The sequence below is a fragment of the Leucoraja erinacea genome, chromosome 2 (assembly GCF_028641065.1).
Source record: "Leucoraja erinacea ecotype New England chromosome 2, Leri_hhj_1, whole genome shotgun sequence".
Lineage (NCBI taxonomy): Eukaryota > Metazoa > Chordata > Chondrichthyes > Rajiformes > Rajidae > Leucoraja > Leucoraja erinaceus.
Window position 1 is genome coordinate 96,351,907 of NC_073378.1, and position 27,304 is coordinate 96,379,210.

General features: G+C 45.1%; 1 protein-coding gene across 4 annotated transcripts in view; it reads left to right on the top strand.

Annotated features, from left to right (window-relative positions):
- The window catches only part of snx13 (sorting nexin 13), a 158,790-nt gene that overhangs the window by 74,500 nt on the left and 56,986 nt on the right, over nt 1–27,304 (top strand). For all 4 annotated transcript variants that reach the window (XM_055661635.1, XM_055661654.1, XM_055661662.1 and 1 more), the window contains 4 exons: nt 14,830–14,951; nt 15,726–15,844; nt 21,670–21,771; nt 26,297–26,385. In XM_055661635.1, the coding sequence (XP_055517610.1) occupies nt 14,830–14,951; nt 15,726–15,844; nt 21,670–21,771; nt 26,297–26,385 (432 nt within the window). The remainder of the gene's footprint in view (nt 1–14,829; nt 14,952–15,725; nt 15,845–21,669; nt 21,772–26,296; nt 26,386–27,304) is intronic.

Genomic DNA, 27,304 nt, shown 5'->3' on the forward strand with positions numbered 1-27,304 from the left:
TACTTGCATTCTGCAATTTAAAATAATTGTTTTTGAGTCAGCATTTTGCACCATTGAGATAGGCCCTTCAGCCCAACTTGCCTTGAGCTAATTCAGAGATTGGCCTGCATGTGGCCTATTCAATATTTTCTACTTGTATTGAAATATCTTTTCAACATTATTGTATCCATCTCTGCCACTTACTCCAAGTACCTTTGTGGAAAAGGTGTGCATCAGATCCCCTATCTAAAACCTATGCCATCCTAACTCCCCAGCCCTCAGAGAAGTATAGTGACCACCTTGTCTGTGCCCCTCATGATTTCATAAACTTCTACAAGGTCACCACACTATCTCCTTCACTCCAGGGAAAACGGTTCCATCCTATTCAGCCTCTCTTTAAAGCACAAGCATTCCAGTCTGAACAAAATCCCTGTGTATCTCTTCTGCACCCTCTTTAACTAAAGGGCCTGTCCCACTATGGCGACCTACTTTGCGAGTTTAGAAGAGTTTGCGCTCGCCACAAACTCGCAGCATGGTCGACACGTGGTCCTAGGAGGTCACTGTAACTCTCCTTCATGCTCAAGAGAAATTCCCGCATAATCGCGGCCTCAGTTTGGTCGAGGAAAATTTTTCAGCATGCTGAAAATTTTTCCACGGGTAACAATTGGTCGGCATGGTTCTTTTGAACTCGTAGTGCAGTGGTAGTCGAGGTAGCTGTAGGTAATCTCCTTTGAACACTGGGCATTTAAATTGGCTCATTGGGGAATAGAAACGTAAGCATGAGTTTTCAGAACCAAAAAAACGACCGGTAATGTTAAATGCCCGCTAAAATTTACTAAAAGTTGTCTGGCTTCTTAAAAGCTACTTCCCCCGCCCTTCTCTCCCCCCCCCCCCTTCTTCTCCCCCCCCCCCTCTTCTCTCCCCCCCTTTCTCTCCCCCCCTTTCTCTCCCCCCCCCCTTCTCTCCCCCCCTCTCTCCCCCCCTCTGTCTCTCCATGATGGCAGACGCTCCGGTCTCACGTTTCTCCATGTATATTTATCTGTCTCTCTCTCTGTCTCTCCCCCCCTTCTCTCCCCTCTTATTCCCCCCCCTTATTCCCCCCCTTTTCTCTTCTCCCCCTCCCCGCTCTTTTAAAGGACTTACGTACACTGTGCCAGCCGTGTTTTATCTTCCTGTTCATCGCGGGTGTGAATTTCAGACAGTGTTCCCCCGTTTTCCTTGGCTCCTGCCTTTGCTGTGTGTGTGTGTGTGTGTGTGTGTGTGTGTGTGTGTGTGTGCGCGCGCGTGCGCGTGCTGACAGTCGATCCAGCTCGCGGTTTCATCGTTGATGGTCAATCCAGCTCGCGGTTTTTCAGGCGAGTGCCCTCGAGCTTGAAGGTCGAAGACAGTTGCTGAAATGTCGCGGTAGTGGGCCAGGCACTTTAGGTTATCCTTCCAAGAGTATGGGTACCACAGTAGCATTCAGTATTCTAGATGTGCTCTCATCCATACCTTGTCAAGCTGCAACATGAGATTTTAACTCTTGTAAATGCTGGATCAGATGAATGCCAGCATGCCAAATGTTTTCTCACTAACTTGTCTATCTGCATCGCTGCTTTCATGTAACTCTGTACTTGTACCCCAAACTTATTTAGTTCTACAATACTGCAGGACCCATTCATTCACTGTGGGGGGCCTTGTCTTTGCTTTGGTTTAGTTTCGTAAAATGCATCACTTCACACTTGTCATAGTTGAATTCCACCTGCCATTCCTTTGCTTTCTTTTCCATTTGGAGCTGTTTTACTCTTTCCTGTTCTAATAAAGGGGTGCTGACTTGAAAAGTGAGCGTTGCGTCTTGGTCTATGGGTATTTTGAGGTTCCCCATTTTACTTTGGATTTAGGATATTTGTGTTTTTTTTTGTTACTAGCAGATCACAGATTGTCATTATCCTTATTCATGGACAGCAATTATATTGTAGCCATTGGACAGTATTGGTTTCCATGCATCCTTATTTTTAATATCCTTTACAGGGCTCTCACTTTTTTTTGTCTCATGCCAGCCGGGCAACCTAGGCAGCCTTTTAGGTTGCCAAATGAGAGTTTAGGTGGTCATTTAAGACGGCTTGCATGACGCGTGCGATAATGTGCTCGGACGGAGTGCGTAGTTACGTCGGAATTATGCTTAATGAAGCATTCACATATTATTTCTGCTTCAAATAAAGTCACAAACTAAACATATTCACCAATCAACATGATATATACCACAATGACATGCAGTGACATTATAATAGTCTCAACTCTTTTTACACATTGCAATAAATGCAATTTCTATTATTTCTTTCCACTTCCAAACAAAATTCTGGTTGGATTATTCAGCGTATGATCAACCTCGGTGAGACCAAGCTGGTTACCAAGCTATCAGATGTGGGTCTCTGTGCCTCCCTCTGCAATTGGATCCTCGACTTCCTCATTCAAAAACCACAGACAGTTCGTATTGGTGGAAATGTGTCGGCCTCGATAACAATCAGCACGGGAGCAGCTCAAGGCTGCGTGCTCAGCCCCCTGCTGTACTCACTCTATACTCATGACTGCATAGCCGCACATAGTGCAAACTCCATCATCAAGTTCGCTGACGACACCACTGTTGTGGGACGTATCACTGATCAGGCTATTAAACTCAACTGTCAGGAGAGGGGGTGGTTTGGGTGGGAAGGGACGAATTGACGAGGGAGTTACGGAGGGAACGGTCTCTGCGGAAAGCCAAAAGGGGAGAAGATGGGAAGATGTGGCCAGTGGGGGATCCCGTTGGAGGTGGCGAAAATGTTGGACGATTATCTGTTTTATGTGACGGCTGGTAGGGTGGAAGATTAGGACAAGGGGGACAAGGGGGACTCCCCCGAGTGGGGGGAGAGCAGAGTTACAGGGTATAGAAGAGACCCTGGTGAGAGCCTCATTTATAGTGGAAGAGTGGTATCCTCGTTCCCTAAAGAATGAGGACATCTCCAATGCCCTGGTTTGGAAGCCAGTGCTGGGAAATTGAAGACAATAGACAGTAGGCAATAGGTGCAGGAGTAGGCCATTCAGCCCTTTGAGGCAGCACCGCCATTCAATGTGATCATAGCTGATCATCCACAATTAGTACCCTGTTCCTGCCTTCTCCCCATGACCCTGACCCTGCTATTTTTAAGAGCCCTATCAAGCTCTCTCTTAAAAACATCCAGAGATCCTGCCTCCGCCACCCTCTGAGGCAGAGAATTCCACACACTCGCCACGCTGTGAGAAAAAGTGTTTCCTCATCTCCGCCCTAAATGGCTTACTCCTTATTCTTAAACTGTGGCCCCTGGTTCTGGACTCCCCCAACATCAGGAACATGTTTCCTGCCTCTAGCGTGTCCAAACCCTTAACAATCTTATATGTTTCAATGAGATGCCCTCTCATCCTTCTAAACTCCAGAGTGTACAAGCCCAGCTGCACCATTCTCTCTGCATATGACAGTCCCGCCATCCTGGGAATTAACCTTGTAAACCTATGCTGCACTCCCTCAATAGCAAGAATGTCCTTCCTCAAATTACGGGACCAAAACTGCACACAATACTCCAGGTGTAGTCTCACTAGGGCTCTGTACAACTGCAGAAGGACCTCTTTACTCCTATATTCGATTCCTCTTGTTATAAAGGCCATTCACTTTCTTCACTGCCTGCTGTACCTGCATGCTTACTTTCATAGACTGATGTACAAGTACCCCCAGATCCCGTTGTACATCCCCTTTTCCCAACTTGACGCCATTTAGATAGTAATCGGCCTTCCTGTTTTTTTGCCTGGATAACCTCAAATTTATCCGCATTAAACTTCATCAGCCATGCATCTGCCCACTCCCCAACCTGTCCAAGTCACCCTCCATTCTCATAGCATCCTCATCACAGTTCACACTGCCACCCAGCTTTGTGTCATCTGCAAATTTGCTAATGTTACTTTGAATCCCTTCATCCAAATCATTGATGTATATTGTAAATAGCTGTGGTCCCAGCACCGAGCCTTGCAGTACCCCACTAGTCACTGCCTGCCATTCTGAAAGGGAACCCGTTAATCCCTACTCTTTGTTTCCTGTCTGCCAACCACTTCTCTATCCATGTCAGCACTCTACCTCCAATACCATGTGCCATAATTTTGCCCACTAATCTATGTGGGCAAAATCAAATGCTTTCTGAAAGTCCAGGTATACTACATCCACTGGCTCTCCCTTGTCCATTTTCCTAGTTACATCTTCAATAAATTCCAGAAGATTAGTCAAGCATGATGATTTCCCCTTCGTAAATCCATGCTGACTCTTGACCGATCCTGTTACTGCTATCCAAATGTTCGGCCAGCTCATCTTTTATAATTGACTCCAGCATCTTCTCCACCACTGATGTCAGGCTAACTGGTCTATAATTCCCTGTTTCCCTCTCCCGCCTTTCTTAAAAAGTGGGATAACATTAGCTACCCTCCAATCCACAGGAACTGATCGTGAGTCTGTCGAACATTGGAAAATTATCACCAATGCATCCACGATTTCTAGAGCCACGTCAATAAGTACCCTTAGGCTGTGGACCAAGTATCAAAAATGTGTCTAGAAATCGATTTTCGTGACCCACGCCATGGAACTACCTGATATTTTCCACAGATTTAGATGAAATATAATTGAGAAGGATGTCATAACCCGTCAGTGCCAAAAGTTGCACATTAATTAATTAAACTAATTAGAAAATGAGATTCGAAAGTAACAGCCATCTAGTGGCCAATGCCCATATTACATAATGGGCAGCCTATTTCCGTGTTGCAGTCCATTTAAACTATATTATTATACCTATATATATATATATATGACGTAAATATGACTGTAATCATAATTAAGTATAATTATATTATATAAAAATAATGATTAATATAATTGTGAGTGTTGTTTTAATGACACTGTCGCAGAGGTACTGCTCCTGAACCAGCCTAATTAATGGGTGAGGGCAAGTTTTGTTCTTGACGAGTTTCAGGGGTGATTTATATAATATTTTTACACAATATGTGAACATTTCATGCAGTTCCGTGAGTTGGGTCACAAAACTGCACAAAAAAGCTCCTCGGCCCACAGCCTTCAGTCCCATCAGTCTATCCAACACCATTTCCTGCCTAATGTAGATTTCCTTCAGTTCCTCCGGCACCCCAGATCATCTGGCCACTACTATATCAGGAAGATTGTTTGGGTCCTCCTTAGTGAAGACAGATCCAAAGTACCTGTTCAACTCATCTGCCATTTCCTTGTTCCCGATAATAAATTCACCTTTTTCGGTCTTCAAGGGTCCAACTTTGGTCTTAACTAATTTGTTCCTCTTCACATACCTTGTAAATTGGTTATTGCATGTGAACCAATCAGAGTAGGGTAGCATCATTAACCCCACCTTACTGTACACTTTATATTAACACCCACTTCCTACCTTAAGTAGTCTTGGAAGCGGGAGTGATGAACTAACAACCTGGTGTACCGTTCTGCTATATGTTATAATTAAAGATAACTTAAACTCCAGACCTGTGTTCTTTTAATCATTTACATGGTGTCAGACAGCGTGAAGTGACCCACTGCGTCCGTATATCGGGTTTTATTTGTGTTTCATCAGTTTTATTTGTATTACCATGGCTCACTTGTGCCGCAAACCAGCTCAGCTCATCTTCGATTCAGATATCGGAGAATGATGGAGGCTCTTCGAGATCGACTACGAACACTACATCAACATCGTCCATCGAAATGACCTAGATGAGGTGAAAGCTTCCCTTCTACTAAACCTGGTAGTTCTTGACGGTGTCCGATTCTCAGTGGAACTCAGTTCACCACTGAGACAGCTCACCCGCAAGGACACTGAATGGACTTGGTACCAGCAACATCAACAGGTATTTGACTTTTTAAAACTACAGCTGGCCAGCGCTCCTACCCTGACATACTTCGATCTGAAGCGACCTGTCACGATAACCTGTGATGCCTCACAATACGGGCTGGGCACAGCCTGCCTTCAAACATCTGCCGATAGGATTGTACTACCTGTATCGTATGCCTCCCGCACCATGACGGACACCGAACAGCGCTATGCCCAGATCGAGAAAGAGCTGCTAGCTGTGGTCTTCGCTTGCACAAAATTTAAGGATTTCATGTTTGGGAACATTTTCACAGTCAAAACCAACCACTTGTAACCATCCTGAACACACCTATCCACGCAGCAGCTGCGCGTTTGCAGCGCATGATGATGCAGCTCCAGCGGTTCGACTTCAGAATCGTTTACAAAAAAGGAAAGGACATGCTCGTTGCCGACACACTCTCGTGCACCACGTGCATCTAGTGAACGACATCCCTATGAATGTGATGAGTTTACGGATCTCAAGGTTGACTTCGTTCCCACGGAAGGCCTGCGTCGCCTGGCTGAACACACAGCCGCTGACGGCACTCTACAGCTACTCTCATCCATAATCGAAAGAGGCTGGCCAGACAGACAATCCAGCACACCACTGGAGGTGCAGCCGTTCTTCCTAGTCCGCGATGAGCTGGTAATATAGGACGGTGTTATTGTTAAAGGTCACAAAGTCGTGATCCCATCATCCTTACAAGACGAATACTATAAAGAGGCACACAACGGTCACCCAGGCACCGAGGCCACGTTGGCTCACGCACAGAGAATGTTCTATTGGCCTGGGATGACCAAGTACATACGGGACAGAACAGCATCCTGCCCCATTTGCAACAATTTGGCACCACACCAACAGAGACGGCCTCTGCAACAACAACCCCCACTAGCACTGCCTTGGACATCGCTGGCAGCAGACATTTTCGAATGGCATGGTAAACATGACCTAGTTCTAGTCGACTCCTACTCTAACTGGTTTGAACTCGACTTACTGCCCACCATCACATCCGACATGGTTATACAAAAGCTACAAAGACACTTTTCTGTATTCAGCGCACCAGTTCATCTGCAAACTGACAACGGAAGACAGTTCACCAGCCACGCATTTAAACACTTTGCCCAACGATGGAACTTCCACCATGTAACAGCCCTGAATACCCCCAAAGCAGCGGGCTCGCTGAACGTGCCATCAGGAGCGCAAAACAACAAATGGAACGCTCCCACCTGGCCAAGTCAGATGTTTATCTGGACCTTTTAAACCTTAACATTTCCAGAGATGAGGTCCTGGGTTCACCAGCTCGACGCCTGATGTCTCGGACAACACGACCTCCGATACCAATTGCCCAGCGACAGCTGAAGCCACAGGTGTTTAATCCAGCCACGGTCCAGAAGCGCATTCATGAGAAACACAACATTCAGAAGCGCTCTTATGACAAGTCCAGCAAACCACTGAAGTCGCTACTGAGGGTCAAGTTGGGTTTCGTTGTCGGCCCGTCTAAGGAACCCAGCTCCTACCTTATCAACGCCGATGGTGTCCTATACAGACGGAACCGCCAACTTGTAAACGGTTTGCTGCTTGTAAACGAACCTCGACCATCTCCAGCCGATCCATTTGCTCCACCCCTGCTGTTTAAACCCTCTGCTGCTCCTGCTACCACTAGTCTCAGCGTGCGCTCTCCGCCTCGGTCAGCAACCCCTTCTAACAACATTACCACTCCCGCATGCTCACCCCACCGGTCTCCTCAAGTGTCCCCAGCTGCTTTCTCCTTTTCGGGTTCACTGCCTCCCTCCCCCACTAACTTTTCTGGTACTGAGGGAGAGGGGTTTGTCCGTACGCGTTCTGGTCTATTAGTAGATCGCCTGACAGATACAGCGAGTACGTTTAAATCCGTGTGTTTAACATTTGCCTAACTATCTTTACTCTTTACGGGGAAGGATGTAGATTGGTTATTGCATGTGAACCAATCAGAGTAGTGTAGCATCATTAACCCCACCTTACTTTGCACTATATATTAACACACACTTCCTACATTAAGTAGTCTTGGAAGCGGTAGTGATGAACTAACAACCTGATGTACCGTTCTGCTATATGTTATAATTAAAGATGACAAACTCCAGACCTGTGTTCCTTTAATCATTTATCCTGCTCTATATTCTTGGCTAGCTTACCTTCGTATCTCATCTTTTCTCCCCGTAGGTAGCTCTTTTTTCCCCAAGAACCTTTTTTTGCTTAAGTCCATCCTCCACCACCTCCTGTTTAAATTCCATTTGTAATATTTTTGGAGGACCAGGAAACCAAGAAGCAAGAGTTATTCCAGGGAGTTACTCCAGCTCCAGGGAGTGATTCTGCGTTGGGTTTCAGCGGTCGGGGCGAGGCAGCAACTGGACAGTAATGGCGGCCAGATCTCCTGCAATGCAAAGGGAGGGAGAAAGTGCCCGGCGCCGACCAGTGGCCGTGGCAGTGCGCATGTGCAGGGCGGCCAATGATGTGCTGTCCGTGGTTGTGCGCATGTGCAGGGGGAGGATGTGCAGGCCATGGCAGTGTGCAGGGCAGCCGAGGATGTGCTGGCAGTGCGCATGTGCAAGGCGGCCGGCGGATGAGGAGCGGCTGGAGAGCGGAGTCTCGGCGGCCCAGACACGGATGGCGGGCGGAGACGGAGAGTGATAGAGAGAGGGATAAAGCGGGGGACCAAGCCGGGCAAAATGACACGGCTTTTAGGTTGCCCGGGCGGGCCATTGGCAACCGGACAACCATTAATTTCGAGCCCTGCTTTAGGTTATGCTTTGTACTTTGCTGTGAAGTATGCCCCTGAGGTCTGGTGCATACTCTGAGGAACTTCCCTCCTTTCAGTCTTTCCAGTTCAATGATACTGACGTGGTATGTTTAAAATGTTGCACTGTTGTCGCAGTTTTTACTTTCCTTTTCTAATAACTTCAGTGTACTACACGAAACCTCTTCAATACCTGATCCCAAGTTTATATTATTCATTTAATCTTTTTTGCCTGTTGAAAATGACACTATTGTTCAATTGCAAATATTGAAAGCAAAGAGAGCACTTTCTCCAACTGCATCAAATAAATACCCACTCTCACCAAATTATTAACTTGATCTCATTTACATTGCACTGTAAGAATGTGCATTGAACTGGAGTAAGCCACTTTGCCATCATACTTATTTCATTTTTCATGAAGATTTTGGTTAATACTTTAGTTCGGCATCACATTCCTGCATTAAACTCATTTCGCTCTAGTCTCATATGTTGATCAATAAACTCCACATACTCATCCCTTCATTTGTCAATATCTTCAACTCACACTCCACATTAATGATAGTGACTCTCCACTGCACTGTTGTGGGGAGAATTCTGAAGATTTGTTCTCCTCTGGGTAAAGTCCCCTCATTTATGTTCTGTATGTCCATTCCCCTGTTTTGAGGCCTTGACCCATCGTTTTAGACACTGTTGGGAGGGGAAACATCAACTCCTCATCTACGCTGATAAGATCCATGGAGTTTAGTATGTTTAAGTGAGGCTGCTTCTCATTTTTGGAAATTTTGGGGATTATAGCACCAGTCTGCTTAATCGCATCTTGTACGGAGTGATGGAAATCCATAAGTGATGCACATTAATGGTAATGTGTTTTTTGGTCACATTTACCTAGATACAGTGAAATTCATTTTGTTGCATACAATTCTGTAAAATCTCATTATACATGAGCAAATTCATACAAGTACAAGAGTGTGAGAATAGTAGACTAAATGGAGACAATACATGAGCCACCAACATTGCTGCCGCACCTGGCCCATTGAACATTGCCGCCGCACTGAGCCGCCGAATATCGCAGCCGCACCCGGCCCATCGAACACCGCCATCGCACTGGGCCCATCCAACATGGCCGCCGCACCCGGCCCATCCAATATTGCTGCCGCACCCGGCCCATCCAACATGGCTGCCGCACCGGACCTACCGAACATGGCCGCCGCACCGCATCCTACTCACCTCGTCGCCTCACCGGGCTAGCCGAACCTCGCCGCCCCACTGACCATCCGCCCGCCAGGACCTCCCACGCATCGCCCGCCGACCCGGACTCCACTACCCACGGACTCCGACCATCGATTCTACCGGCCCTCGCCACTCCACTGCCCTCCAGCAGCCTGCAGCCATCGCCTTACCTGCAGCCTGGACTCAGCACCGGGCCTGAAGTTTCCACGCTGCAGATTCCCACTCCCATGAGTTTGACTGCGCTGGGTCCTAGTGCCAATCCCCCAACCCTGGTAACCTCAGTGGCTGTTCCACTGTGTCTTCCCATCCCCCTCAAACCATGTGTCCCCAGCTCTTCCCCCCCACACTAGAGTCTTCATGCCCCCCTCCTCCCCGACCACCCACCACCCCCCCACCAGACATCGCCTCGGCCTCAGTCCACTCACCTGCCTTCCTCCGGCCCCAACCCCCATCTCTGCCGGGTGTTCACCATCCCCCCCGAGCTCCCCCTCTGCGACACCGAACGGTCTGTCCTCAGCAGAAGCCTTTCCTTTGTCCCCCTCCATCCCCACCTCAATGAGTTCCGCACCTACCATGACTTGGAGCTCTTCTACCGTCGCCTCCGCCTCACAGCGTTCTTCCATGGGAAGGAGTCCTTGCCGCCTATTGATGATCCCTTTTCCTGTCTCCAACGAACCACCTTCTCGTGGACCCCCCCTCATGGCCTTCCGGCTTTAGACCTTTTTATTCAAAACTGCCGGCGGGGCATCAACCACCTCAACTTCTCCACTCCCTGTCTCACTCCAATCTCTCCCCCCTTGAACGTACAGCTATCGACACACTCTGCAACAACCCAGACTGGGTAATCAAACCCGCCGACGAGGGAGGTGCCGTGGTAGTCTGGCGCGTCGATCTCTACAAAGCTGAGGCCACGGACACCTCCTCCTACTTACCCCTGGACCATGACCCCACAGACGAGCACCAGGCCACTATCTCTAGCACCATCACTGACTTCATCCACTCCGGCTCCCTGCCCCCCCGAGCCTCCAACTCATCGTTCCCCAGCCCCGCACGGCACGATTTAATCTTCTCCCCAAAATCCACAAACCTGACTGTCCAGGCAGACCCATTGTCACTGCCTGTTCGTGCCCTACGAACTTATTTCCACATACCTTGACTCCATCCTATCCCCCCTGGTTAAATCCCTCCCTACCTATGTTCAAGACACCTCAGACACTCTCCATCGTCTCTGGGCATTCCACTCTCTAGGCCCCCATCCCCTCATCTTCGCCATGGATGTCCAGTCACTCTGCACCTCCATCTCCCACCAGGAGGGTCTCGAAGCCCTCCGGTTCTTCCTCGACCGGAGAACCAACCAATACCCGTCCACTGATACTCTCCTCCGCCTAGCGTAGTTGGTCCTTACCGTCAAAAACTTCTCGTTTGACACCTCCCATATCCTCCAAATACAAGGCGTAGCTATGGGCACGCGCATGGGCCCCAGCTATGCCTGCCTATTTGTAGGATACGTCGAACAATCCTTTTTCAAGGCGTACCAGGGCCCCATCCCCGACCACTACCTCCGTTACATCGACGATTTACGGATGTACAGAGTTGACGTGGAAAAGACAGAGTTGACGTGGAAAAGCTTTTCCCACTGAGAGTAGGGAAGATTCAAACAAGGGGACATGACATGAGAATTAAGGGACTGAAGTTTAGGGGTAACATGAGGGGGAACTTCTTTACTCAGAGAGTGGTAGCTGTGTGGAATGAGCTTCCAGTGAAGGTGGTGGAGGCAGGTTCGTTTTTATCATTTAAAAATAAATTGGATAGTTATATGGATGGGAAGGGAATGGAGGGTTATGGTCTGAGCGCAGGTATATGGGACTAGGGGAGATTATGTGTTCGGCACGGACTAGAAGGGTCGAGATGGCCTGTTTCCGTGCTGTAATTGTTATATGGTTATATGATTGCTTTGGTGCCACCTCCTGCACCCGCACACAACTGACTGACTTCACCACTAACTTCCATCCTACCATTTCTTGACCTCACTATCTCCATCGCAGGTGATAGACTTCTGACTGACATCCACTATAAACCCACTGACCCCCATGGCTATCTAGTCTACACTTCTTCCCACCCTGCCTCCTGTAAGGACTCCATCCCCTAATCCGAATTCCTCCGTCTACGCCGCATCTGCTCCCAGGATGAGGTGTTCCACACCAGGGCATCGGAAATGTCCTCATTCTATTATAGATGAGGCTCGCACCAGGGTCTCTTCAATACCCCGCAACACTGTTCTCTCTCCCCATCCCCCCAACTTTTAACAAGGGCAGAGTCCCCCTAGTCCTCACCTTTCACCCCACTAGCCGTCTCATACAACAAATAGTCCTCTGTCATTTTTGCCACCTCCAATGTGACCCCCCACTCGCCACATCTTCCCATCTCCCCCAATGTCTGCCTTCCGCAAAGACCGCTCCCTCCGTAACTCCCTGGTCAATTCTTCCCTTCCCTCCCACACCACCCCCTCCCCGGGCACTTTCCCTTGCAACTGCAAAAGATGCTACACTTGTCGCTTTACCTCTCCCCTCGACTCCATTCAAGGACCCAAACAGTCATTCCAGGTGCGACAGAGGTTCACCTGCATCTCCTCCAACCTCATCTATTGCATCCGCTGCTCTAGATGTAAGCTGATCTACATCGGTGAGACCAAGCGTAGGCTTGGCGATCGTTTCGCCAAACACCTCCGCCCGGTCTGCATTAACCAACCTGATCTCCCGGTGGTTCAGCACTTCAACTCCCCCTCCCATTCTGAATCTGACCTTTCTGTCCTGGGCCTCCTCCATGACCAGAGTGAGCACCACGGGAAATTGGAGGAGCAGCGCCTCATATTTCGCTTGGGCAGTTTGTACACGAGCGGCATAAACATTGACTTCTCCGGTAGCCCTTGCTGTCTCCTCCCCTTCTCAGCTCTCCCTCAGCTCTCGGGCTCCTCCTCTTCCTTTCTCCTTTCTTCTCCCCGTCCCCCCCACCCTACATCAGTATGAAGAAGGGTTTCGGCCCGAAACATTGCCTATTTCCTTCGCTGCATAGATGCTGCTGCACCCGCTGAGTTAGAAATATAGAAACATAGAAAATAGGTGCAGGAGTAGGCTATTCGGTCCTTCGACCCTGCAACGCCATTCAATATGATCATGGCTGATCATCCAACTCAGTATCCCGTACCTGCCTTCTCTCCATACCCCCTGATCCCTCTAGCCACAAGGGCCACATCTAACTCCCTCTTAAATATAGCCAATGAACTGGCCTCAACTACCTTCTGTGGCAGAGAGTTCCAGAGATTCACCACTCTCTGCGTGAAAAATGTTTTTCTCATCTCGGTTCTAAAGGATTTCCCCTCTATCCTTAAGCTGTGACCCCTTGTCCTGGACTTCCCCAACATCGGGAACAATCTTCCTACATCTAGCCTGTCCAATCCCTTAAGAATTTTGTAAGTTTCTATAAGATCCCCCCTCAATCTCCTAAATTCTAGCGAGTACAATCCGAGTCTATCCAGTCTTTCTTCATAAGAAAGTCCTGACATCCCAGGAATCAGTCTGGTGAACCTTCTCTGTACTCCCTCTATGGCAATAATGTCCTTCCTCAGATTTGGAGACCAAAACTGTACGCAATACTCCAGGTGTGGTCTCACCAAGACCCTGTACAACTGCACAGAACCTCCCTGCTCCTATATTCAAATCCTTTTGCTATGAATGCTAACATGCCATTCGTTTTCTTCACTGCCTGCTGCACCTGCATGCCTACTTTCAATGACTGGTGTACCATGACACCCAGGTCTCGTTGCATCTCCCTTTTCCTAATCGGCCACCATTTAGATAATAGTCAGCTTTCCTGTTTTTTCCACCAAAGTGGATAACCTCACATTTATCCACATTATACTGCATCTGCCATGCGTTTGCCCACTCACCCAGCCTATCCAAGTCACCTTGCAGCCTCCTAGCATCCTCCTCACAGCTAACACTGCCCCCCCAGCTTCGTGTCATCCGCAAACTTGGAGATGTTGCATTCAATTCCCTCGTCCAAATCATTAATAAATATTGTAAATAGCTGGAGTCCCAGCACTGAGCCTTGCGGTACCCCACTAGTCACAGCCTGCCATTCTGAAAAGGACCCGTTTACTTCTACTCTTTGCTTCCTGTTTGCCAGCCAGTTCTCTATCCACATCAATACTGAACCCCCAATACCATGTGCTTTAAGTTTGTATACTGATCTCTTATGTGGGACCTTGTCGAAAGCCTTCTGAAAGTCTAGATATAAGACATCTACTGGTTCTCCCTTATCCACTCTACTAGGTACATCATCGAAAAATTCTATAAGATTCGTCAGACATGATTTACCTTTCGTAAATCCATGCTGACTTTGTCCAATGATTTCACCACTTTCCAAATGTGCTGCTACCGCATCTTTAATAACTGACTAGCAGTTTCCCCACTACCGATGTTAGACTAACTGGTCCGTAATTCCCCGTTTTCTCTCTCCCTCCCTTTTTAAAAAGTGGAGTTACATTAGCTACCCTCCAATCCTCAGGAACTACTCCAGAATCTAAAGAGTTTTGAAAAATTATCACTAATGCATCCACTATTTCGGGAGCTACTTCCTTAAGTACTCTGGTATGCAGCCTATCTGGCCGTGGGGATTTATCAGCCTTTAATCCATTAAAGTTTCTCCAGGACTTTTATTTACCCTCTATACACGAGTCACCATGTTTCCTGTGGTCACTTGTACCCTTCAAGTTTCAATGTTCTTAAAAATGTTGAGTATTAATTTGGCCTTAAACACCCATTGGCACTTTGGTTATAATTTTGAAACATAGTATGTTCTAATATCAAATCTTGTCAGATTTTTTTCTAAACAACAAAATATGGTAGGGTAATTGAAAATAAGCTTCTTCTCTGTTTCTTTTATAGGTCATCCAGTTTGCACTAAGGGACTACATTCAATACTGGTATTATACTCTAAGCAATGATGAAACTTTTTTACTTGAAATCCGACAAACTATACAAAATGCACTTGTTCAATTTGCTACAAGGTAAGTTGGATTCACTTGACAATGCAATAGTGGTTTGAATTAATCACTGGTAGTGTAAAACTATGTTCAGATCATAAACACAGCAACTACTTTGGGTAAAGTCAGATGATGCTATCTAAAGTGTGATAATGACCAGTGAAATTTGTTTAACAATGTTGGCCAAGAGATGAATATTATGCTTCAAAGCAGAATTCATATTTTTTTTGTTTTGAATTTTACCTTTTTCTTTATAAACATTTTTTTTTTACACATAAACGATAACGTGGAAAGTATCAATAGGGGAATACTGGTCTGTGTGATGGACTGGGGTGTGTTTGCAACTTTCTGCAATTTCTTGCAATCTCAGGCAGAACAGAAGCTGTAATGTATCCAGATAAAATGCTTCCTGTGATGCATCTGTTGGAAATGGTGAGAGTCTCCAGTGATGTCATCTGTAAACTTGAGTTAGAATGGAATTTGGATGCACAGTTGTGAATGTATAGGGAGTAGTATAAGGGGCTGAGAACACAGCCTTGCAGTGCACTAGTGTTGAGAATTATGATGGGTGATGTTTGATGTATCCTAACTGATGGTGGTCTGTAGGCCTAGCAGACAAGGATCCAGTTGCATGAATTACGCCAGCATTTTGTGTCTACCTGCGTGTTAGCAAGATTGGTATCAGGAAGATTGCTAAGGACACCTTGTATTGTAACATGCACATTGTACAAGACATTAGATTTGAAAAATGTCAATAATCTTATGACTTTGATTGTTTCCTCTATTATGAATAATCAGGTCAAAGGAGGTAGACTGGCAACCCTACTTTACCACACGATTAGTAGATGACTTTGCTACACATCTTCGTGTATTCAGAAAAGCTCAGCAAAGGATAGAAGATTTGAGACCAAAAAAAGGTAAGATATAAATATCAAATTTTAATTGTTCTGATTTTGTTATTTAGTATTGTGTCCAATTTTCGTGTGCACAGATGACCTGGACGCTGCATTCAGCTGGGTCTATAGGGATGTCTGGCTAAAGCCACATTGGCAGTTTAGGTCATTTAGGATGTGCTGTGCCCCACATAATGTAAAACATTACGAGAGACCAAAGTCATTTTGCACAATACAAATTTTCAATTGGCATGTTGGTAGTTAAGGTGTGAGTGTTAAACTAAGGCAGAGCTGAAACTAATTGTATCTTCATCAAAATACCAGGTTGATAAGGCTGAGTAAATGTATTGTAATTTTACACGTTCTAATTAATGGCCTATTAATTTATGAGATTGTTTCATTTGGTCTCGGGATTTTGAAGTTGAGACTGTTCTAATGCAGATATTAAATAAGTTTATGTTATAATCCCATATCCCTCCAGAGCACATGCATAATCAATCCAGCGGAAATGAACTTACTTTCTTTAAAAATGTTTTTAGGGCACTTGATGACTATCATCAAACTGAACAGATACCTGCAACAGAACAAAGACTTGATCAGGATTTTTTTTTCTTAATATTTTAAGTACCGTATTTCCTGGCAATGAAAATACTATTTTTTACCCCAAAATAAGGCACAAAAATGTACTTGTGTCATGGAGGCCAAAGGTTAGGTTGTTAGCCAAGAAAGATAGACTTGGCTATCCTTCAGTACAGCAAGATCAAGAACAATGTTGCTGTACTGTGAGATAGCCAAGTCTATCCCTCATTGATGGCAGCTGCTGTAAAAGGACAACGCCACTTGGGGTGGGAGTTCCTTTCACAGCGTGTTGGGAATCTGGCCCGGGCCAGCACGGGCAGCAGTGTTGAGAAGGAGGGGGTCGGGGATCATGCCAGCAGCTCACTCGCTCACCGCTGCCACGACGCTCCGGGGGCTGAGCCATCGCATTGTGGCCGAGGAGGGAAGTAGCATGGAGTGCCTGCGAGTGGCCGCCGCTCCTTAAATTCCGACCGCTGCCGGGAGCAGGACATGGCCTCACTTGCTGCACTGGGTGACACTGCATGGCATTCACTGCCCGGTCGGTCCGTGTCTTTCAATGTAGACCGGACAGTGAGGGGACCAGCTCAAGAGCAAAGATCATAGAGCGGAGCGGGTCAGCGGGCGATGGATAGCAGGACAGCGGGCGGTGGAGTTTACTCCCGTGTCAGCGCGAGTAACCTCAATTGATCATGCTGTATAAGGGATAGGTCATTTAGGACTGAGATGAATAAGCATAACATGGTTAACATACAATTTATTAGAGCAAAAATCTGTGGAGAATAACTTGATGAATATTTTGAAATTAGGAGGTAGCAGGCTTCTACCCACGGAGAGCAACAGGAGTATGGGGGGAAAATTGGATGATATTGAGATACATGATCAACATTGGTTGTAACAAATGGCTAAGCAACTCAGAGAGCTGATGGTCTATTTTGTGTTTCCATGCAATTTTATGCTCTTCATCTGTATTAGAATAAATGTTTGAAGGCATTGACTTCATAGTGACCTTTTATTGTGGCTGTTGAGTTCAAAAGTCATAAATGTTTGTTGCATGACTTAATTGTCAGCAATAAATACCAGGTTCATCAATGCTCTGAAATAAAGTTGTTGGGTGAGTTTCTCAGAAAAGCAGGCTCAGAATGAGAGGAAAACATTCCTTTCAAAATCTGCCAAGAACTATTGGCTTCTGCTACTGTGCAACCAACTCCCCTTTTGTTTTACTGCCAAATTTCAATAAGTACATTCAACTTGTAATCTGTCTTTTGTTTGCTCTGTGGTTTTGTTGAATGATTGCTTCAGTGAAAAATGAGCATATCCCTTTGGAACCTCTCACATCTGACCTTTCAAATTAATCAAAATCTGGTTGTCAATTTCAAACATCTCTTCAATTTGAAAGGATCCTGCCCCTGTTAATCTGTGGTTGTTTTTGTTGGCATGCAAGTATACAGCCGTGTGCCTCCCAGAGGGGAGGAGAAAAGGTAAGAGCTTGGGTAGCATTGAGGGGAAACCAGGTGAGGAATGAGTTCAAGCTAAACACAAGCATAACAATTTGGTTCTTATTTCAACTAGGTTTCTGGAAGTAAGTTATTGTATGCTTTTTTTTTGTGGCTTGGCAATATACAATGTAATCTGAAACATTTTAAGAACCAGGCGTTACTTTGGGACCAAACTATATCTTATTTGTAGCAAACACAATCCCCATCAATTTTGGATGGTTGAAATTCACATAAAGAGAATATCTTAATTTTCATATCATTGAAGGACATAAGATAGAAACATAGAAACATAGAAATTAGGTGCAGGAGTAGGCCATTCGGCCCTTCGAGCCTGCACCGCCATTTAATATGATCATGGCTGATCATCCAACTCAGTATCCCGTACCTGCCTTCTCTCCATACCCTCTGATCCCCTTGGCCACAAGGGCCACATCTAACTCCCTCTTAAATATAGCCAATGAACTGGCCTCAACTACCCTCTGTGGCAGAGAGTTCCAGAGATTCACCACTCTCTGTGTGAAAAAAGTTCTCCTCATCTCGGTTTTAAAGGATTTCCCCCTTATCCTTAAGCTGTGACCCCTTGTCCTGGACTTCCCCAACATCGGGAACAATCTTCCTGCATCTAGCCTGTCCAACCCCTTAAGAATTTTGTAAGTTTCTATAAGATCCCCTCTCAATCTCCTAAATTCTAGAGAGTATAAACCAAGTCTATCCAGTCTTTCTTCATAAGACAGTCCAGACATCCCAGGAATCAGTCTGGTGAACCTTCTCTGCACTCCCTCTATGGCAATAATGTCCTTCCTCAGATTTGGAGACCAAAACTGCACGCAATACTCCAGGTGCGGTCTCACCAAGACCCTGTACAACTGCAGTAGAACCTCCCTGCTCCTATACTCAAATCCTCTTGCTATGAAAGCCAACATACCATTCGCTTTCTTTACTGCCTGCTGCACCTGCATGCCTACCTTCAATGACTGGTGTACCATGACACCCAGGTCTCGCTGTATCTCCCCCTTTCCCAATCGGCCACCGTTTAGATAATAATCTGCTTTCCCGTTTTTGCCACCAAAATGGATAACCTCACATTTATCCACATTAAACTGCATCTGCCAAACATTTGCCCACTCACCCAGCCTATCCAAGTCACCTTGCAGTCTCCTAGCATCCTCCTCACACCTAACACTGCCCCCCAGCTTAGTGTCATCCGCAAACTTGGAGATATTGCCTTCAATTCCCTCATCCAGATCATTAATATATATTGTAAATAGCTGGGGTCCCAGTACTGAGCCTTGCGGTACCCCACTAGTCACTGCCTGCCATTGTGAAAAGGACCCGTTTACTCCTACTCTTTGCTTCCTGTTTGCCAGCCAGTTCTCTATCCACATCAATACTGAACCCCCAATGCCATGTGCTTTAAGTTTGTATACTAATCTCTTATGTGGGACCTTGTCGAAAGCCTTCTGGAAGTCCAGATACACCACATCCACTGGTTCTCCCCTATCCACGCTACTAGTTACATCCTCGAAAAATTCTATAAGATTCGTCAGACATGATTTACCTTTCGTAAATCCATGCTGACTTTGTCCAATGATTTCACCACTTTCCAAATGTGCTGCTATCCCATCTTTAATAACTGACTCTAGCAGTTTCCCCACTACCGATGTTAGGCTAACTGGTCTGTAATTCCCCGTTTTCTCTCTCCCTCCCTTCTTAAAAAGTGGGGTTACGTTTGCTACCCGCCAATCCTCTGGAACTACTCCAGAATCTAAAGAGTTTTGAAAGATTATTACTAATGCATCCACTATTTCTGGAGCTACTTCCTTAAGTACTCTGGGATGCAGCCTATCTGGCCCTGGAGATTTATCGGCCTTTAATCCATTCAATTTACCCAACACCACTTCCCGACTAACCTGGATTTCACTCAATTCCTCCACCTCCTTTGACCCGCGGGCCCCTGCTATTTCCGGCAGATCATTTTTATGTCTTCCTTCGTGAAGACGGAACCAAAGTAGTTATTCAATTGGTCCGCCATATCCTGGTTCCCCATGATCAACTCACCTGTTTCTGACTGCAAGGGACCTACATTTGTTTTATAAGATGATACTTAAACAGTGCAAGTGTAGACTCAAGAGACTGCAAATGCTGTAAAACACAAATTGCTGGACTTTAGTGAAGGATACAGCATGAAGGAAACTGGGCCTTTGGCCTACGGATTCCACGCTGACCAATGATCACCCCGTAGTCCAACACTATTCTACATAGTAGGGACTATTTTACAATTTTGCTGAAGCTAATTAACCTACAAACTTGTACGTCTTTGGATTGTGGGAGGAAACTGGAGCACCTGGAGAAAACCCACACAGTCACAGGGAGAACGTCCAAACTCTGTACAGACAGCACCCAGAGTCAGGATTGAACATGGGTCTCTGGCAGTAACACTACTGCTGTGCCACTGTGTGGCCTGGAGAAACTCGAACTGGATCAGGCAGCATCTGTGGTGGGAAATGGACAGAGAACGTTTCAGGTCGAGACTCTTCAGACTTTAGTGCAAGTGCCGTTTACTTTTGTTCTTTGGTACATCTGTTATTTTGTTTTGATTTTTCTCAAAAGGCATGCATTCAGCTGTGAGCATTCAATTGTGTGAAGACGTAGGGCAGCATTATAACCTGCATCAATGGAAGTTAAAATAAAGCTATTATGAAACTGCAGTTAACTGAATATTTTTCATTTCATTTTCTGTATCACATCCTTTTTTGTCACAAAGAACTTATTGAGAAAACCAGAAATGAAGAGGGGTCTTCATCTGCAGTTCCTTCCTACACATTCCAGATCTTGATTGTTCCTTACCAGACTGAAGTCTTGTTTACATTACATTAACAATAAGCATACCAATTTTGACACTGGTAAGAATCCATTTCTTCCACATAAGAGAAGAAAATAAAATTTGATATACTCAGCAAAGTACAGAATGATTTCAGATTTTGTACAAAATGTGCAATTCTTCATTGGTTTGGATGACACAGATTGACGTAGAACTTGTGTTGACAAGATCAAAATGTTGCAGAGGCATTGATGGATTAAGTAGCCGATATTGAACATTAACGACACACTGGTGCTGGTTTCCAACGGGAACAGTGACGGACGCACCACACTATGTCCTCCAGTTCCTGCGGACTTCCGCCACTGGAAGTACAGGATTTTGGTGTGTGTGCTTTATCATCATTCCTTGCAATGCTATGTACACAGCGATCGCAACTTCTACTGAAGTGTGGATGGCCGTTGGCTTGCTAGAAGCTTATCCGCCCTCTGAACTGTCTTGTTTTTGGTCCTGCTGGGGGTCCACAGCCCCCTCTTCACCTGGCAAACTAGGTGGGAGAGACGGTTTAGTTACCGACTATCCAACCATGGAGCAGGTAGCACGGGATTACTTGGTACCCTTGGCAGGGGGAGCTCCCCCCCGACCTAACCTGAAAAAAGTTAAGAATGCAAATAATCTGAAGAAATATGTATTTTATACAACTGCACCCCCAATAAAAAAAAGTAACGCTGCTACTACATTAGTCTTTATATGTAATCAGATAAAAGATTCAAGATCATTTTGTTATTACTCAACAAGCTTTCTGAACCTGATCTTTGAGAGGAATTGAGATTTCTGACTTCATTGTGGTCTGCATTTTACATAACTAATCATGTCTATTTTCTTTTTAACCAATCAACAGCAGTAATGTAAAGGATTTCAATATGCAATTAACATTAATTATTCTCTTGATTCAGATATGTCAGAAGAATTTGTTGAAACTTTTTTTGAGGTTGAAGTGGAAATGGAAAGGGAAGTGTGTCGTGATCTTGTTTGCACTTCAAGCAAAGATGAAGAAGGTTTGTTTTGTTTTTAGGCTTTCTGCTAAATAGGATCAATACATATAAATGTGAAGAAACTACTTTTCACAGAAACAAATATATATTTTTTCCCCCATTCACCACTCAAATATCTCGGTTTATAATTAAATGATTGGAGTTTATAATAATTTTAATCATTTTTTGAATGATAAATTTTATGGTTATACTTAAATGACAGTTTTGAGCTTGTGTCTGTCGACATCAGAATTCAATTGTTCTCATATAAATTGTTGCTATAAAATCCCCATGTGCTTGCTTTTAATGTTTTTTTGTTTGGAGATCTTGAGGTTGTTAGCTGCATTATTCTGATTTTTTTAATTTCTCCAAATGCCTTCAAAGAAGATTCATAATGCAGTTACATTCACAGCAGCACAGCATCTGACCTATATGGTCTGCTTTCATTTCTATTTTTGACAGTTTGCCAAATCGATGTTTAAAAAGGATCACATGTTATCTGTGTAATTTGACCAAAGAAACAACCCCAGACAGGAAAAGAAAAACATACCTGTAATAAATTGAGCAGATAAAAATATGGCAAATTATCAAAAATAAAGCAAACTCTTAGCCGTAACAAATTGCAACTTGCCAAGACAAAAATGGTATTGCAAAACAGACATTAAATAGAAAAAATGCTCAAAACTGAAATCAAAATTTGGAACAAGCAAATAATAATGAAAATGATCCAACATAATTGTAAGTAAGTAAAAACCATGTGCTTCAAAACTACAAATATGTTTCATACTTATTTTGTTGCTAAACATTGTCATACTAGAGATAGTTCTGCTAAAGTTGTGTTTCTAAGAAATTTGATGTTATTTATGTTACAAAAGCAATTGTCAATGGGAGAAGGTTTAGAGTAGAGAGTTTCAGACTTGCAAAAATAGTGAATTTTCATAAATACCGTTTTTAATAATGACAAGTTTATTCTTGTGACTGCAAGCTAAAAATACTGAAGGCTGTATTGTTAGGTACCAATAGAGTCATAGAATGATGCAGTGTGGAAACAGGCCCTTCAGCCCAACTCGCCCTCACCGGTCAACATTGCCCCAGCTACATGAATGAATGAATGAATGAATCACTTTATGAATGAATGAATCTCTTCATTGTCATTGCAAATGGTACATTGAAATTTAAAAGTCAATCCCACGGTGCGATTCACAAGAGCAATTTTAAATATATAAGAAAAGGTAAAAATATATACATATTAAAAAAAATTCCAGATAAATAACAATAGCAGCTGAGGTAGAACCATTCAGTTAAATGTGAGTGTTATTTCTTATTTTGCATTGTTAAGTTCACGTATGGCTATGGGGTAGAAGCTGTCTCTGAGTCTGTTTGTGCGAGTTTTGAAAGACCTGTACCGTCTGCCAGAGGGCAGCAGGTGGAACAGGTTGTGTCCAGGGTGGGAAGGGTCCTTCAGGATGTTGGCTGCCCTGCCAAGGCAGCGAGAGCTGAAGATGTCCTTCAGGGAGGGCAGTGGACAGCCAGTGATTTTTTGTGCGGTGTTGATGACCCTTTGAAGGGCTCTCCTGTCTGCTGCAGAGCAGCTGGCATACCATGTGGTTATACAGTACGCCAGCACACTCTCAATGGAGCAGTGGTAGAAGGACACCAGCAGCTTCTCCTCCAGGTTGTTTTTCCTGAGGATCCTCAGAAAGTAGAGTCGCTGCTGGGCCTTCTTGACTGCTGTGGTGGTGTTTGTAGTCCAGGAGAGATCCTCTGTAATTTGTGTGCCCAGGAATCTGAAGTCTGAGACCCTTTCCACACAGTCCCCATTGATGAATAGGGGTTTGGGGGCTGCACTGTTCTTACGGAAGTCTATGATAATTTCCTGTGTTTTTGTGGTGTTTAGGATGAGGTTGTTGTCTGAACACCATGCTGCCAGTCTTTGGACTTCCTCCCTGTAGGCTGTCTCATCTCCTCCTGAGATACGTCCAACCACAGTCGTGTCGTCCGCAAACTTGACGATGGTGTTGGTGGAGTGGGCAGGGGCACAATCGTGGGTGTAGAGGAGGGGGCTCAACACACAGCCCTGTGGGGAGCCTGTGATGGGGGTGGAGAGGTGATGGCCCAGTCTGACGGTCTGGGGGCGGTTAGACAGAAAGTCCTTGATCCAGAGGCAGATGGGTTTGGAGAGTCCTAAATCCATGAGTTTGGTGACCAGTCTGCTGGGGATGATGGTATTGAAGGCGGAGCTAAAGTCAATGAAAAGCATCCTCACATAGTTCCCCTTGTGTTCGAGGTGGGTCAGTGCAGTGTGAAGAGCAGTGGCGATGGCATCCTCAGTGGATCTATTTGCTCTGTAGGCAAACTGGTGTGGATCGAAGGTGGGCGGGAGGCTGGCTTTGATGTGCTGCTGGACCAGTCTCTCGAAACACTTCATGATGACTGGTGTGAGAGCGACCGGTCGGTAGTCGTTAAGGCCGCTGATAACAGGCTTTTTTGGTAGTGGGATGATTGTGGCAGACTTCAGGCACGGTGGGATGATGGATTTGGACAGGGACAGGTTGAAGATTTTCGTGAAGACCTCGGAGAGCTGGTCTGCACATTCCTTCAGAACCCTTCCTGTCACGCCCTCCGGGCCGGCAGCCTTCCTCGGGTTCACCGCCCTGAGCACCCGCCTCACTTCATGCTCCTGCACAGTGAGGGTGTAGTTGTTGTTGTTAGGGGCTGGTGGGAGAATGGTGACAAACTCTTCTGGTTCTGCCTCGAAGCGAGCAAAGAAGCAGTTCAGCTCCTCTGCCAGTGAGGCATCACCGTCGGCCGTCGTGCTGTTGCTGGGCTTGTAGTTGGTGATGTGCTGGATGCCCTGCCACACCCGCCGTGGATCGTTGTTGTTAAAGTGGTCCTCTATCTTCCTCTTGTGGGCCGCTTTGGCATCTCTGATGCCTTTTTTCAGGTTGGCTTTAGCAGCGCTGTACAGGGCTCTGTCGCCAGACCTGAAGGCGGTGTTGCGGTCCTTGAGGAGAGTTTGGACTTCTTTTGTCATCCACGGCTTCTGCATGAGTCCCACCTGCCTGCACTTGGTTCATATCCCTCCAAAACTATCCTATCCATGTACCTGTCTAACTGTTTCTAAAATGATGGGATAGTTCCAGCCTCAACTACCTCCTCTGGCAGCTTGTTCCATACATCCACCACCCTTTGTGTGAAAAAGTTTCCCCTCGTCAGTGATTTTTGTCAATTTCAGTGGCTGCCTGCAGGGAATATGACACTGTGTTCTTACAAGATAATGGTGACTGATTATGGGTTTTGAGGGGGGAGCGGGGGTGCGCACTGTCCTAAGAACACGGGGTCAGGCACACAAAAAAAGACAGTACTGGAGTAATTTACAAAAAAAAGCTATCCATATTCTCCAGAAATGCTGCCTGACTTGCTGAGTTTCTCCAGCAGTGTCTTATTTATTGTAAACCAGCATCAACAGTTCGTTGTTTCTCTCTTCTTCCCTGCGCCCCACCTAGACTCACCCATTTCTCCCCTTCCTTATCCTCTTCCATCCATATTCCTTCCTTGTGTTTCACAATGCTCAGCTCTTCTATCCTTCTCATATCTTTTGTCATTTCATCTCTATACTTTGACCAACCATCTGCCTACCACGTTCTCCAGAGAGGCTGTCTGACCCACTGAGTTAATCCAGCACTGCCTTTTTTGTGTATGCAGAAGATCAGGTGCTCATTCATTCTTGCATTTAGAAAACTATTCAGGTCATATTTTCCCAATTCAAACAGACTGATTAGTTCTTAATTTTGAAATTAGCTTGAGCTCTTTGAAATAATAAACTAAAATGTAGATATTCATATTTTACGCCCACAGTCTTAAACTGTTTCAGTTTTTGTTTCTCATTGCCTCCTATTCTCATGCTCCCTCTATTCTAGCTGTTCCCGACTTTACTGATAGTTAACCAGAACTCGAGTTAATCGTGATATTATGAAATTTAACTTAATACATTTGTTGTAGAGACCAGGGAGAAAACAGATCAAGGCAGCTGTTGATTGCCATTAAAACCCACCCTATCCAGAAATTTTCATCAGGGATGGGAATTCACCATATTGTGTGTGAATTCTGTTCTTATGCATTGTGGTTGGTCCTTGTAGCCATTGAAAGAAAAGAAAATGATCTTGGATGCTGTTGCTGTATGAATGCATGACAAACTCTTTGCGTACCTCCTTATAACCTGTTTTATAATCATCATGTTTGCAATTTTCCTTTACACATACCTTTTTCAACGGTATATTAGAATTAAGATAAAATAAAGTTGTCCATTCTTTTGTGAACCTTGGATGAATGAAATGCATATTTTAAATATTATGAAATATATATTAATGACTGGACAGTTTCTGTTCTTACACAAATATAATTGGATGAAACATGCAATATGTTATCAAACGTAATTCGAAGAACCTGCTAGTGATTTAACTGAGTAATTAAAAACAAAGTACTATTCTTGCAAAAGCTATGTGACTGACATTTACAACTGTTGATTTCAGATTGTTTACTTTTGCAGCATTCTTGAGAGATCTTTGTGAGGTTCTGTTGTATTTGATTCTTCCTCCTGGAGACTTCCATAACAAGAACATGAGATACTTCCTGAGGGTGAGATTAGCCAATTTAGTTTTTAATCTGATAATATGATTGCAATATTTTATTAGCTATAACTATTTCTCAATTGCCTTTACTGTCATTTTCATTGGGCTGAAGGTAGATTGGCTTGAAAGCAGATCTTATCAGCTGTTGTGGGCAGTGAGATATCCAAATTATAGTTTTTGACTACATGAAAATACAAAATCTTATTGTTCTATTTTGATCATCTATCTATTTATATACTTTTAAAACTGTGTGTGTGTGTGTGTGTGTGTGGTTTTGCATGTGAAACGTATCTCCTCGAAAACCAGACGCAAAAATGCGGAGATTTTTACAATTTCGGTAGGGATTTAACTTATGAGTTCAGAAATCCACTCCTCTCTAGATTTCGTCAATTATTTCCCCAGATTTTGAATAAAATTGTTCACAAAACATCCAAAAAAAATTAAAATCAAACTGCTGCATGAGTCAGTGCCACCTTACAGATGGCCAATCACAATGGATCTCATTTACATATATGACATCACAATGGGACAGGTGTGGGAGATTGGAACCTTCACGTGGTCCCACTAAAATCAAACTTCTACATGAGTGCCATCTCACAGATGTCTAATCACAATGGGACAGGGGTGGGAGATCTCTCCCTCTCCCTCCCTCCCTCCCTTTCACAATGCCTTTGCACCTGGCCCAACTGACCCTGCCCGCTGACCTCACAATGCCTTTGCACCTGGCCCAACTGTCCCAGCCCGCCCCTTGCGGAAGCCACGATCGGCCGGCCCTCCACTGCTTTTGACTGTCCTCAGAACGCTCCGGGCCTCGCTCTGGTCCACACCGATCGCAGCCTAGCTCGGGCCCGGCGCCTGGTAGGGAGGCTTCTGCTCTACGACTGGGCAGGTGCTGCCTCTACTCCCTTCCCCTCCCTCTACCCCTC